Here is a 14811-nt window from a genome sequence, read left to right on the forward strand (position 1 = left end):
TCCCTTAATTTAAGGAAATGATACTATTAAAATTCTAAAATTACTTTTCTATCCTAATACCTAATATAACGTTAATTACCTAAGGAAATTAGATTGAAGATCTCGCCGTTTATTTAAGAAAGATCAAGCGTCAATATTGAGTCTTATTTTATAGGCTAAATGTGGGTCTTATTTTAGCGCAACCCTATATATATATAGGAAGAGGTTCAAGAAAGAACCATAAATAAAAAAAGAACGGAGAACTATTTTCAGCCATTCGATCATCAAGATCTACGGTGGATGTATCATCTTGTTGGATGAATATAGAACCTGGGTTCGAATCCTGAAGGGAGCATTTTATTTTTATTTTTTTAGTGCATTGATTTTAACAGCGAATGCATTAATTTTTACAGTGAATGCATTAGATTTGATGGTTCTCCCGTTCTCACAAATAATGTAGTTCTCTCTAGAACCACACCCTATATATATATATATATATAGGGAGAGGTTCAAATAAGAACCACTAAATAAAATTAGAACGGAGAACCATTTTAAGCCATTCGATCATCAAGATCTATGGTGGATGCATCATCTTGGTGAATGAATGCAGATCCTGGGTTCGAATCCTGAAGGGAACAAAAATTTTATTATTTTCGGATGCATTAAATTTAATAGCGAATGCATTAATTTATATAGCAGATGCATTGATTTTAATGGTTCTTATGTTCTCACGATAAATGTGGTTCTCATTATAACTGCACCCTATATATATATATATATAATGAGAAATAAAATAAATTTCGAATGGAAGAAATTTTACACACTGGGTATCAAATCGTGTGTGTGTGTGTTTGTTACAAAAATGATTGGCAAAATAATGAATTATACCACAAATAAAGTTACCTGAAAAGCAATTATGCAAATGTGGATTTAATGAATTGAATCGAAAATCCTTTGATAATTCTTACACTGTAGAACTACTACTCGCTCACTACCAACTTTGAACTAAACTGTGAAAGACCTCTTCTACATCTAAACTGCAAACACAATCATGCACATGTAATGGTCAAAGCTACACATTCACATAGCCAGCTTTTGTAGGCATCGGTTTGCCTACAGTTCGAAGAAATTATATAAATAAAATGAACCTTCCGGATTTAACTATTCGACTCGAAAGGAACCCGAACAAAGAGGCGTCCATGAAGGCTAACAACAGCTGATGTTTGGAGCGGATTGATCCTGGCTGGTAGGCTGACCACCTGGAAAACAATGAACGTCATATACTAGCTACTCTGGGAGTGCTCGTGATATACGAAATTGGAAGCAGTTGTAGTGAACATAAAAGAAAAATGGGATGAAACAAAATGCCATATGCAAATATCTAAGCTACTCAGTCTAGTCTTAGCAATGAGGATCACAAATTAGAGCTTTATTCTGATTTCATATGGAGATCACAAGAAAATACAGCAGTTCCTGAGTTGTCGAAAGGACAAACAGTTTACTCCGTATGCACATGAAATGGAAGAGAAGGTGATGGAAAGATTACCTTCTTGAATGGTGTAATGCCCCAGGGATTATCAACTTGCTCAGGCTGACCTGTTATGACCAATCTCCCGGCAGGATCTGACTGGACACGTACCTAAGCAACCATTAAGCGAACAATTTATACATCACTATTTTACAGTTCCACATACGGAAATGCAAGTGAGTCATGTGCAATACAGATATGGTTGAGGGAGCACTTGGAGTATTACTTAGGGTGTGTTTGCTTTTTATCCCTCTAAATGAAGGGATAATATAATGAGGTATAAACTCATCACTTAAAGTGGGGACCACATTTGTTATATCTTATTTAGTTTGAAGGAATATATTTATCCACTCCTTAGAAGGTGGTATAAAATTATACCACCCTTTCTTAGGTATAAAATTATCCCTTGCCCGAAAAATTATACAATCTGCCCGAATTTTTTTATACATCAAAGCAAACGAAGTATAAGGTGGTAAATGTAGCTTATCCCTCCCTTATACCTCAAAGCAAACACGCCCTTATAGTAAAGAACAGGAATATGATAAGAATATTGTAGATAAGAGTGAAGATAACCAATGAAAAAAGAATCCCCCTCAGCTCTTCTTTTTTAATTTTCATTCCTTTTTTTTTCCTTTTTCCAGGAACAAAAGGTTTTTTTTTTTTTGAGGGGGAGGGGGAGGGGGGGGGGGGGGTGTTAAAGACTGTGCACACCTCTTCACGAAGAAGACCTGGGACCAGCGCATAAACTTCAAAACAATCCCTCTGCAAAGTAAACTAAATGGTCAAATTTTATGCATGTAATCGCATGTGTGATGTGAAGAGGTGCAGAAGAGGAATTTGAAGACGCAAGTGTGATGTGAAGAGGTACAAAAGAGGAATTTGAAGACGAATGTACCGTTTGGCGTATGTTGATCTTAACCCAATCTGCCGGAGGTCCCACATCAACAACTGATGGCACAAGCCTACAAACATATATCAATATGAATATTTTAATAGCTAATATGAAAAAATGATGGATAATAGCTATTAACATGCATGCATCTTTTTTGCAAGAAAGAAGAAAGGAAAACTAAAAAGGAAGGAGTGGAAGTTATCCCTATTCTATTACCAGATTCACCCCCGCTTACTCTCAGCTTAGGGAGTTGGGGAAAGAAGTTAAGAAGTTAACCCAAAGCTATGTCAGATACACTTAGAAAGCAACAATATCAAACATACAGAACAGAGTATTGCTGGAAACTAAACAAAGATCGACTGTCTGCAAACAAACTGGTGGCTTGCTTTGTCTTCCACAAGGAGTCAAGGACACACTAAGAGTTTGTAAATGCTTAATCCTATCAGCAAATAAAGAGAAAGAACGACTAATTGAAAATAATCAAGACTTAACTGCTTTGATGTTTCAGCACGAATAGCCTTGACTGGAAGCTCCACCTCATTTGGTCTCTTTTGTTTGAGAGAAGCTAAATCCAAAGTCGAATTTAGAAATATAAAAGAAGAAGGTGGTGATAGTCATACTATAGTTAAAAATTGAATGGAAACTAGTACCAATGCTTTTGATGTTTTTCTCACGCTTCACCATATTGTTGATGTTCTTGTCCTATCAAAGCATAAGAGAAGATATTGAAACTACTGCTACATTCAAACGTCGAACAATAGGCTTCAAGATGATAGTTTCACAAACCTTTATTACAGGCTCACCAACTTCTCCATAACCAGAAAGGCGCTGGACATGCCAACCTTGCATAGCACGAGCAGCAGCATCTCTTCTAGCCCTTCCTGATCCTGATCCTTGAAAGCCATTACCCTGTGCAATCATTAGAAAGAAATTAAATGTATGACAAACACTAAGCTCTTTATTGCGAAACATGAAATTATAGATCCGGGAAAATAAATAGATGCAGACCATATACATGGTCACAGCATAGTTATTAAGGCATAAGAATAGCAATTAAGGGCGTATATCAGCAGAAAGAAGGCAGCAGGGTCTAGGAGCAATGAAGGGTAGGAGACAGAGGGAAGAAGGATCAACGATTGAGCTAACAAGTTCTCTTGCTCACAATCATCTACTAGCATAGAATGGAAGTCTGTCTTCTAACAATACAAACATTCTAACAAACTCTTGTCAAAGATGCAGTAATGTCATGAAATCTCTTAATTTTATAAGCCTCGATGCACCCCATATTTTTTTAATTACACGAGGGGAACATCTTAAGAAGATTTTGCAGTGTTCAGAAAATTCGTGGGGGTAAAAATAGCACACCCCTAATAAAACCATTCTGTAGCACAGTAGCAGGCAACAAAAAGGTTAACACAACAAACAGGATCACGGTAAGAAAATGTGCATATGTGTCACAAGTAAGGGTTCATTCTTTGATTCTCACATATAATACACGTCTTTAGGAGTTCATGCATGACGAAACGCCTTGCATGCACAACTAGACTGCTCCGAGAAAGACAAGTATAGGAAACTTTAATCTAATTAAAAATAAGATCTACAATAATGCAAACTCACCTCACTATCAGCACCAGAAGCTTCAGGGAGCATTGCTACTGGGAGTTGAAGATCACCACTTTGTCTCTTATTCCTTTCATATTCTAAAAGAGACTGATACAACATATAAACGGATGTTTGTTATTTAAATGGAAAAAACGAAGATAGGATTAAACTATAACTAAGAACCCAAGACGAACCACAGAGAGAAAAGAGCAATCAGTAATAAGAATGTAAACTTTTTCTGTCCTGGATTAGGTGCAAGGAGAAAACTTCATCAAATCATTTCCTGATCAACTGAATTATGTCTGTTAGAAGTAGAACAACACAAAGTTGGCTCAAATTTTTACCTTCTCATAGAAAATGCGGAATGTCCATGAAACTGTTGTGCAGGTCCTGCCCAAGAAAAGACAAGTTCCCTGAATCACCTTTCACAACTTAATATATTCTATTTCTGAAAACTCAAATGGTCACAAATCACTGTATAAGCATTGGTAATTAAGTATCAAATAGATGGTATGTCAAGGTGCAAGGTATTTATAGAATTCTTTAATTGGAAGCCAAATGAATATACTTTCTATAAAATATTTTATTTACTAGTTTACTGATGAAAATTCAGTAAAGCATATATCAACCATTCAGTAACTGCTTGCTGTTTATATTCAGAGAAACATATATTTTGAAGGTATCTTCACAACTTTGATAAAGCTTAGTAACTCCACATGACAATTATTTTTTAAAAAATGCAAGAAAATATCCATAGCAAAAGATGAGAAACAGGAGCAATCACATTTACCTCCAAAAAAGGAAAAAGAAAGAAAAAAGGAAGGAAATCTTACTTTGGTGGATGAAATGACTCTCCCACCTGTCGCCACAACTTGGATCCAGTAACCTATCAGAGGTTTAAATTCAGAAAGAAAAAAAATAATATCAGCAAATAATATCATTATCCAACATATTCGATAGAACTTTAAAAATTCCACCACTTGAGGGTCATAATACAGATAATGAACTTGAACACAAAATAATTCTTCTAGTCATTAAAAAGACTCATTTGTAAGTAAATTCTTGTGGGAGTTAAAGGTGGGAGGGAGGGAGGGAGGGAGAAATTTTAGGGAAGCTCCTTACATGGTGGGAGTAGGGGGTTGATTTAGGTAAAGAACAAATAGGCACAGTTGTCAACTCAGTTTAGAGAAACAGTTTTATGCCTGAAAGTTGGTTCCAAACATCATATTCAAAGCCTTTAATGCCAAGAAATAATGAAACAAAGGACAGCAAAATAAAAGTGCATAAAAAATATTATGAAATTCTTACCCTGTCATAACCTCCCAATCTAATCACAGCTCTCCATAACCTAGAAGCCAATAAAACAATGATTTTTTTTTTTTAAAAGGACAAAGTCATAGCTGCAAACTAAATGCAAATAATACTCACTTGAGGCAATTTAATGGTTGGCCATAAAATTTTGGTGGTTTAAAGTCTGTTGCCTTCTCACGATAAAAACTTTCAAGTTCCCTTATGAATGCTGCTTGGTCTTCTGGGGTTCCATCATCACCCTCTGCCATCTGACAATGGAAAAAATTTATTAGAAGCATTTCTTTTCTTTCTATTTAGACACTTATTTTTCTGTGATTTATTCATTACCAGAGGTAGTGTGGCTTGACTATAAACAGTCTTGTCTGCTTCTCCGCTATGGGCCCCCATATTTGTCGGCAAGTATCTGACAATGGAATTGGGTGTAGAAACTTCATGCTGATTTGTTAGAGAAGAATCATTCCCTTCAGGTCTAGTAACAGTTTCCACACTCTTGGTATTCCCATCAGTTGCAGGGCCAGCAATAAGAACTTCCTTACCCTGTTGTTTTGGTTCATCATTAACTACTTTATCCTCATTTGCATTAGCTGCATCTTCCATCTCTTTGTCCACACTCTGTGGAACCTCAACTGGTGTAACGCTTTGGACCTGAGGAGCCTCGTTTGAAGATAATCCAGTTTCAAGTTTATTAATTTCTCTAGAACCACCCCCACTATCCACATTTTCATATGCCATTTCTATTTTTGCAACATTGTCATCTGCAATTTCTATTTGTGCAACATTTTTAACACATTCTTCAGTCTCCCCATTATTTTTGGGCTTTTCCACTGCAACATGGCCACTGGAATCTCCCTCCACATTTTTTACAGGAATTGCACTTTCCACATCATTCTCCACGGGCTTTTCCTCTATCAACCCATCCTTAGCATCACTTTCCTCAACCACATCATTCTTCACATCAGTTAGTTTGTCGGCTATACTCCGAGAAGCAGTTTGCACTTCCGCATTAGCCTCAATTTCAATTCCCTCTTCATTCTTACTTTCAGTATCAATTTGCTCGCTTGTTGGTTCAACACCCTCTACCGACATTGGCTCATTAGTCTTTCTTTCATGGTTAGTTTGAGCTTCCATTTCACTCATGGCAGTTATCTGATCCTTTTCTTCACTACTCAACTTATTTAAGTCTTCATCACCATTTTCGCTTTGATTTGCATTCTCTGCAACAGTGACTGCAGACGGAAGGTCATCGTCTTTCAATTCAATCTTAGAGTCGAGCACTTTATCATTGGTTTCTTTAATGTCATATCCTGAATCAGGCTTTTGGATGTCCTCCATTTCTACATCTTTGCTATCCATTATGGTATCTATTCGAAAAATTGGATTGTGATCATGAGACAGTTGGACTAATCAATAAAAAGGGGGAAATAAAAATAAAATGAAGGATGAGAAGAGAAGGAGACCTACACAAGTATAGAACCAAAATAACGCCTACACGATCATTCATAACAGAATATAAACATAAATTATCGTTCAACATTATCCATCCTAGCAATCGCAGCAGTTCTAAACCCTAATTCCCCCAAAAGTAATAAATAAAAAAACCAACTTTCTTGCATGAACATAACCCCATAAACAATTCAGTGGGCGCAACAGTCAAAACACCGTTAAAAATAATATCCGATGAATTCAAATTCCAGATTCACATGCAGAGACAAATTCAACATACGTTCACGAACTCATGCAGGCAAACGGGCGATACCACTCACCTAAAACAACAGCTCGAGGTAGCGAACGGGACCAGAGCTCGCCTTCGTCGCAATGGCTATGCAATCGAATCTAAAGCTGGACTCAATTTATTCGCCAGTTGGAGCAAAACGAGGAGCGAGTGTGCGAATTTGCGCGCGTGCACAGATTCCAGTCCAAAAATATCGTTAAAAGGGGGGAGGGGGAATAATTAGGAAGGGGAGGAGTTTTTGTTTATAAGGTAAGCAACGATTGCGTGTGTTTAAACTGCGCTACGGCGAAATCGTTAGGGCAGAGGTAGAGAGAGAGAGCACCTTCAAACGCCGGAGAGAGAGAGGGGGGGGGGGACGGCAAAGAAAGGCCCCTGCTTCTGCGGTTGCCTAGTTCAAAACAACGATGTAACAACACCTGGTTATAGATTTCGAAATGTCGATTTTGCCCTTCTAATTTTGACCTTTCCGTTAATTTGTTGCTGCGGATGTCATGGCTTTTGGGGGAAATAGAAATTAAGTATATTTGATTTGTGTGGGTAATTTCATTTATGATTTATGTGATTCAGAATTATTGTGACAATCTTGTGAAATAAATCCATGGAGATGGAGATTAGGGAGGATGTAATTTCTGATTTTGTTGAATATAGTAGTATATAGTTTGGTCAAATCTTGAACTAATTGTTCCAATTTTTAATAATATATGGTATGATGTATTAGTAAGCGTATTATTGTCATAGAATAGTTATGGTACTTTATTGTGATATTATCTCCAAATCCGTTGTTTCTATAATGCTATTATACTAGAACAGATTATTACATACAAATAAAAGTTATCGTCAACTTATTTGCACGTGTTTTTTCTTATTCACGTATAGTATAAGAATAGAGTTGTAAATGAACAGAGTTATTCGCAAGTTATTTGAGGTTTGACTCGTAAAAAACTCGTTCGAAGTTCGACTTTATAATAAGCGAGCCGAGCTCGAGCCTAATTTCGAGCTTGATAATTTTATCGAGCCGAGCTCGAGTCTGACATCACTCGGCTTATTGAGCTCGCGAACATATTGGCGAGTCTATTCACAAACCTTCGGTCAAGCCTTCAATCGAGTCAGTGCACGACCCTTAAACGAGTCGAATTCGAGTTCGAGTAACATATTAGTCAGGAAGTTTTTTTAAAATTTTTAATGAGTTCGAGCGTGAATATCATATATACGAACATCTAACGAGTTGAGGTCGATCTCAAGTTTGAATTTGATATTATCGAACATCACTCAAGTCGAGCATGAACCGAGTTTGAGCTCAATAAGTGAATGACGAGCCGCACTCAATCAATAAAATAAAATTTCGAATTGAGCTCAAACCGAGCTCAAGACTGTTAGTATGGCCCTATATATGTGCAGTATACATCTTGTTTATATCTTAGCAAATATGACTAGCAACCTGCAAGACAAATATTAGAATTGAACCATCATTTTTCAGAAAAACTTTTGAAAAAATGTATTTTAAATTTATACATTAAAGACAAGATCATTATCAAGTTGATCTGCAGCATTAAACGGTGTCTTCAATAACAAAGGCCACAATAATTCTCAAACTCAACCCAATAAATTACACAATTATAGTGTTAATTAATGGTGTTTTATTATATTTGAGTTTACATTTTAATTTGTTGTATATATCTTGACCCGTACGCCATACAAGAATCCCATGTGCGGTTAAGACATTTTAAAAAGTTACGATTATAATGTTAATTATTATTTTGATTGCCATTGGTCATGAGTATACAAATTGCTTATTGAGGTTTAACTTTAGGGACAAGCAATTAGTACGAAATGGGTAAGGGTTTAATTTTATCATACCCAACTTGTACCGTATAATTAAATACATTATGTCCAATTAATTAAATTTATCATAATCTCTACAATATCTTTTTTTAGAGTATCTCCACAATATCTTAATTATCTTATTATCATGATGTTTGGTCTTATCCAATGAATAAGAAATTTAGAAAATCCTAAATCTATATATATATATATATATATATATATATATATATAATAGCAAAATGAATTATATCCTACGTGGCGTCGTATAATCACTTCATTCTAATTTTCCTCAATTCTCATTCATTATTATTTTTTTATTCTAATTTAATCAATTTTCATATCTAAAAACTATTAAATATCTAAAAATCATTATATATCTAAAAACCATTATAAATATAATAATATACGATTGTTATCACTATGAGGATAAATAGACAGATAAATATATTTCGTACTTTAAATAGTCTAAACATTTATGATATCAATAAGCAATCAATTAGGCTATATTGTTAAAAAATTATCTAAGATTCGATATTGGAATATATATATATATATATATATATATATAATAGCAAAATAAATTATATCCTACGTGGCGTCGTATAATCACTTCATTCTAATTTTTCTCAATTCTCATTCATTATTATTTTTTTATTCTAATTTAATCAATTTTCATATCTAAAAACTATTAAATATCTAAAAATCATTATATATCTAAAAACCATTATAAATATAATAATATACGATTGTTATCACTATGAGGATAAATAGACAGATAAATATATTTCGTACTTTAAATAGTCTAAACATTTATGATATCAATAAGCAATCAATTAGGCTATATTGTTAAAAAATTATCTAAGATTCGATCTTGGAATATATATATATATATATATATATATATATATATATATATATTGTTTGAATTCATTGCTGATCTTTACTAAAATTTGTAATTTTCCTCAATTCTCATTCATTATTATTTTTTTATTCTAATTTAATCAATTTTCATATCTAAAAACTATTAAATATCTAAAAATCATTATATATCTAAAAACCATTATAAATATAATAATATACGATTGTTATCACTATGAGGATAAATAGACAGATAAATATATTTCGTACTTTAAATAGTCTAAACATTTATGATATCAATAAGCAATCAATTAGGCTATATTGTTAAAAAATTATCTAAGATTCGATCTTGGAATATATATATATATATATATATATATATATATATATATATATATATATATATATATATATATATATATATATAGGGTTAGCTTATATTGAGAAGCTCAAATGTGTTGAGAAGTTGAGAAGCAATTTAATAGATGAACATGCCAATCAGTTTTTATGAACACGAGTTTGATCTGGGGTTCGATCATTGGCGGTGACGTATTTTTTAACAAATTAAATAGATTCGTATGTTCTTCAGTTATATTTGGTATGTTCAAATAATTTATTCTTGATCAATAAATTCTTTGAACATACCAAATATAACTGACGAACATACGAATCTATTTAATTTGTTAAAAAATATGTCACCGCCAAGGATCGAACCCCAGATCAAACTCGTGTTCATAAAAACTAATTGGCATGTTCATCTATTAGATTGCTTCTCAACTTCTCAACACATTTGAGCTTCTCAATATAACCTAACCCTATATATATATATATATATATATATATATATATATATATATATATATTGTTTGAATTCATTGCTGATCTTTACTAAAATTTGTATTTAAATCTAAGGTTAAGTATCAAATAAGTCTCTATCATAGTGGCCCTTATCACGTTTAGCTCCCTATAGTGGAAGTTGGGCCAACTAAACCCTCATACTACTTAAAATCGAACAATCGAGCCCTCTGCCCTAACGGGAAGTTAACGCTGTTTGTTTTTTTTTTTTTTCTTTAATTTTAATCCTCTCTCCCTACCGACCCTAAGTAGCAGTTTCAACATCCAAAACAGCCCCTGCACGAGAATGCACAATCTGGCGAACGCCGACCCTCTCCTCCGGCGTGGGTCGCCGCCTTGGGCCGGCGTTCCTCTATCCCATCTCAGTCTTTCGCGGAGCACCCAATTGAGCCCTAATTTCTCTCTCCCTTATTCCTTTTCTCAAATTCAGATTTTAGGGAGCATGCATTTTAAACCGAGCCCCAGCCCCCTTTTTGGAATCACCGCTGCCGCTGCTGAGCTTTGGGTCTCGGTTGTCGCCGTGCTTATGACTCAGCGGCAAGACACCGTCCAACCTTTTCGATTCGACAGAGGAATAATCTTGCATCTGCTAGGGGCTTGGCCGTCAGAGGACATAGGGAGCGGTGACAGTGGCTAGGGTTTTTCAGGTGTGACCTAGGCTGTTGGACGAACGGTGATCGAAGGCCACGCCTTTCGCTGGTTATTCGAGGGAGGAGAAGTAGGGGTTGGTCTGATTTGGGTTTTGTTCGAGAGATCTGACCGAGTGTGGCGATGGCTTCGCCGTCACCGCGGAAGGGGATGGCGCCGCGTGGGGCAGCGGCACAACCTAGAGCTGAGAGATGAGGCGATTTGGGAGATATGGCTTAATTTGCAAAGGGCGGCGCCGCTACTTGAGAAGCGGTCGGCGGTTGGCTGCAGAAGTGGGAGTTCTACTTCATCCCCACGCATTATAGAAGGTTGCGGGCGAATTTCCAGCGAAAAATTAACTGTGTTAAAACCCACGTGTGTTTCCGGCCAGTTTCCGGCGAAAAATTAACTGTGTTAAAATTTTAAAAAAAATAAAATAGTTAACGGTCGTTAAGTCGCCGTTAGGGCAGAGGGCCTGATTGTTTGATTTTAGGTAGTATGAGGGTTTAGTTGGCCCAACTTCAACTATAGGGAGCTAAATGTGATAAGGGCCACTATGACAGGTGCTTATTTGATACTCAACCCTTAAATCTATCTATTACATATATAACTACATATTGGAGAGCTATTCACTATTCTCTATCTTATGTGACACTCTCACAATTTAGTATTTGTTTCTCTCAATTCTATATATATTATATGACATTTTTACATTTATTTCCATCTATCCCACATTGAATTTATACTAACCTTCATCAATTTGTAACCTAAATAAAAAGCTCAATCTCCCATTAATACATTAGCTCATCTATCTTTTTCACATTGGTTTTCTATTAAATTTAATCATGAGAAAATCTAGATAAAGAAATACTTATAATATGTATTTCAAATAAATAGTTTTTCATATTTTTTTTATAGTTGCAATAGTTTTTTCACATTAAATTTATATTAAACTTCATCCTTCAAAGTTTAAAAAGTTGTAATTAGATTTCATATTTGCAAACCTGAATAAAAGTATAGATGTTTTTGAAATAAATAGGTTCTTCAATTGAATTTGGTCATATAAAATACATAAAATAATACTTCAATGTATTTTAAATAAATAAGTTATTCAGTTTAATTTGGTCATATAAAATACTAAGACATATATGAAATAAATAAATTTTTCAATTTAATTTTCCATATAATATATAATTTGAAATAAATCTTCATTCCCACATTAATCTCATAATGATATATCTAAATAAAAGTCTTAATCTTCATTCATATATGAGCTTATCATCGTTCCCACATTGATATTTTATCCTTTATCGTTCTACATTGATCTTTATTGAACTTCACCCTGAATAAAACGTAAATAAAATGATACTTTTGAGATGCATTTAAAATAAATAGATTCTTCAATTTAATTTGATCGTGAAAAATAATTTTAAATAAATTATCATCCTCGAATTGATCTAACACATTCTCATATATATTGAATTTATATTAAATCTCACAATTCAAAATTTAAATAAAATAATTATTAAACTTTACCATTTAAAAATCTAAATCAAAAGATACTTAACTTTGAAAAAATAATAAAAATATTTTTAAATATATTTGAAATAAATGGGTTCTTATTGTTTGAAATTTTATCGAGATTATTAACCAATTATTGTTTGATATTTTATTTGTTTATGTACATATTTTATAAATTTAAACAAATTCGAGAAATTAGTTGGTATTATTATATGAGTTTAGGACGAGAATAAGTACTAAAATAATCACATATCTAATATAAAAATGGAATACTCCTATGTGGCATCACCATATTTATTTATCCTAATTCTCCAAACATTTTCATATTTATTCATTCTTATTTATCTAAATCTTCTCACCCCACATTGATTTTTTATGAGATTTCACCAAAATAAAATTTATATAAAAGAAAGCTCTTACACTCCAAACCAAAAGCCCACATTTAATTGGAGTGATTGAGATTAATACAATTAGAATTACTTTGTCAATAAAAGTTGATCAAATTTATTTAGCTAAATAAAAAATTATATAATTTTTTTAAAAATAAATACTTGTGATTAAATAAATTATTTCTTCATTTTAATTTGATCATAAAATAAGATATTTTGCATAAATTTTTAATTTTTTTTGGATTACACATTGATTTTTTTGTGTAAATTTATCAATTGAAATACTAAATAAATTGATATGATATAATTTGAATATCACATCAATTTTCTCAAGCCTTGGACGATATGATTCTCATAACTCAGTTATGGTCTTTCCAACTTCAAATAAGATGATGCTCACAAGCCAATTTTATTATTTCAAACTCTAAACGATATGATGCTTTAAACTCAGGTATTTTAATCTCTAAATGAGATGATGCACAAAAGCCTGTTATAGTTTTTCAAGTTCCATACAAGATAATGTTTAAAAGTTAGTTATGATCTAACAAGCTTCAGATTGTATAATCTCAAGGTCAGCTCTGAAGCATCAGATAGTGATGTTGATACGATTGACGGATTAAGTCAGATATAGTATTTTAGGGTCCTAACGAGATAATGCTAAAAAGTTTGGCGTTCAAAAGTCAGATATCTTCTTTCGAGTTCATGATGATCATCTGATCTCACATACTTAAGATGAGATGATGCTTAGATGACAAGAGATCTTATATTAATTCTTATCTGTAAATATAAAAAAAAATTGAACAAATTTTATTTAAAAAGGGTATTTTTATTATGGGTTAATTACGCCAAAAATCATGAACTTTGGGCCCATTTCCAAATTTTCCATGAACTTTGTTTTTTATCAAATTTTCCCTGAACTTAAATGTCTGAACAATTTTTCCATGATTTTCAAAAATCCCCAAATTGAGTGCTGACATTGCATTTCTAAGTAGCCTGAAATATGACGTGGCACCGCAGGACGGAAATCAAAACGACATCGTTTAGTAGGGGTAAAACGACGTCGTTTTGAGCCCAAACCTGAGTGGCGGCGGATCTGAGGAGCCTTCCTCCGACGGCACTGAGACGACAAACGGCGATTCCAGCCAAGGAAGACGTCAAACCAGGGCGGCAATTTTTCCAGAGTCGAGAGGACTGGGGGTCGCCCTTTTTGCTTCGATTAGAGAGAAGGGCGGCAGATCTGGTGATGGTGGCAGATCTGGTGGGGGAAGGCGGTGGGCGGTGGAGAAAGTGGGGGCGACAGATCTGGTGATGGTGGTGGGGGAAGGCGGTGGGCGGTGGAGAGAGAGGGGGCGGCAGATCTGGTAATGGTGGTGGGGGAAGGCGGTGGGCGGTGGAGAGAGAGGGGGCGGCAGATCTGGTGATGGTGGTGGGGGAAGGCGGTGGACGAAGTTGGTCTGCGCGTCGATTAAGGTCTGCGCGCGGTGGACGGAGTTGCTCTGCGCGTGGATTCCATCTGCACTGATTCCGTTGGTCTCTGCGTCGATTTGGGTCTGCGCGCGGTGGGCGGTGGACGGAGTTGGTCTGCGCGTGGATTCCATCTGCACTGATTAGGCCTTTGGTGATGGTGGTGAGGGAAGGCGATCGATTTTGGGAGGAGGATTTTTTCTAGACAAAGAAGATGACGGCGGTCGGC

The 14811-nt window shown here is 34.7% G+C and overlaps 1 protein-coding gene across 1 annotated transcript; it reads right to left on the reverse strand.

Annotated features, from left to right (window-relative positions):
• Nucleotides 1-893: 893 nt before the first annotated feature.
• LOC131011029 (AT-rich interactive domain-containing protein 5-like) lies at nucleotides 894-7434 on the reverse strand. The gene is made up of 14 exons (XM_057938764.1): nucleotides 7076-7434; nucleotides 5640-6673; nucleotides 5430-5560; nucleotides 5310-5349; nucleotides 4835-4887; nucleotides 4346-4391; nucleotides 4017-4109; nucleotides 3186-3308; nucleotides 3050-3101; nucleotides 2892-2964; nucleotides 2403-2469; nucleotides 2219-2269; nucleotides 1526-1618; nucleotides 894-1238 (listed from the first exon to the last, which is right to left on the reverse strand). The coding sequence occupies exons 2-14, from the start codon at nucleotides 6663-6665 to the stop codon at nucleotides 1137-1139; spliced, it is 1950 nt and encodes a 649-aa protein (XP_057794747.1). The 5' UTR covers nucleotides 6666-6673; nucleotides 7076-7434; the 3' UTR covers nucleotides 894-1136.
• Nucleotides 7435-14811: the final 7377 nt, after the last annotated feature.

Source organism: Salvia miltiorrhiza, chromosome 2 (genome assembly GCF_028751815.1).
Source record: "Salvia miltiorrhiza cultivar Shanhuang (shh) chromosome 2, IMPLAD_Smil_shh, whole genome shotgun sequence".
In the NCBI taxonomy this organism is placed as follows: Eukaryota; Viridiplantae; Streptophyta; class Magnoliopsida; order Lamiales; family Lamiaceae; genus Salvia; species Salvia miltiorrhiza.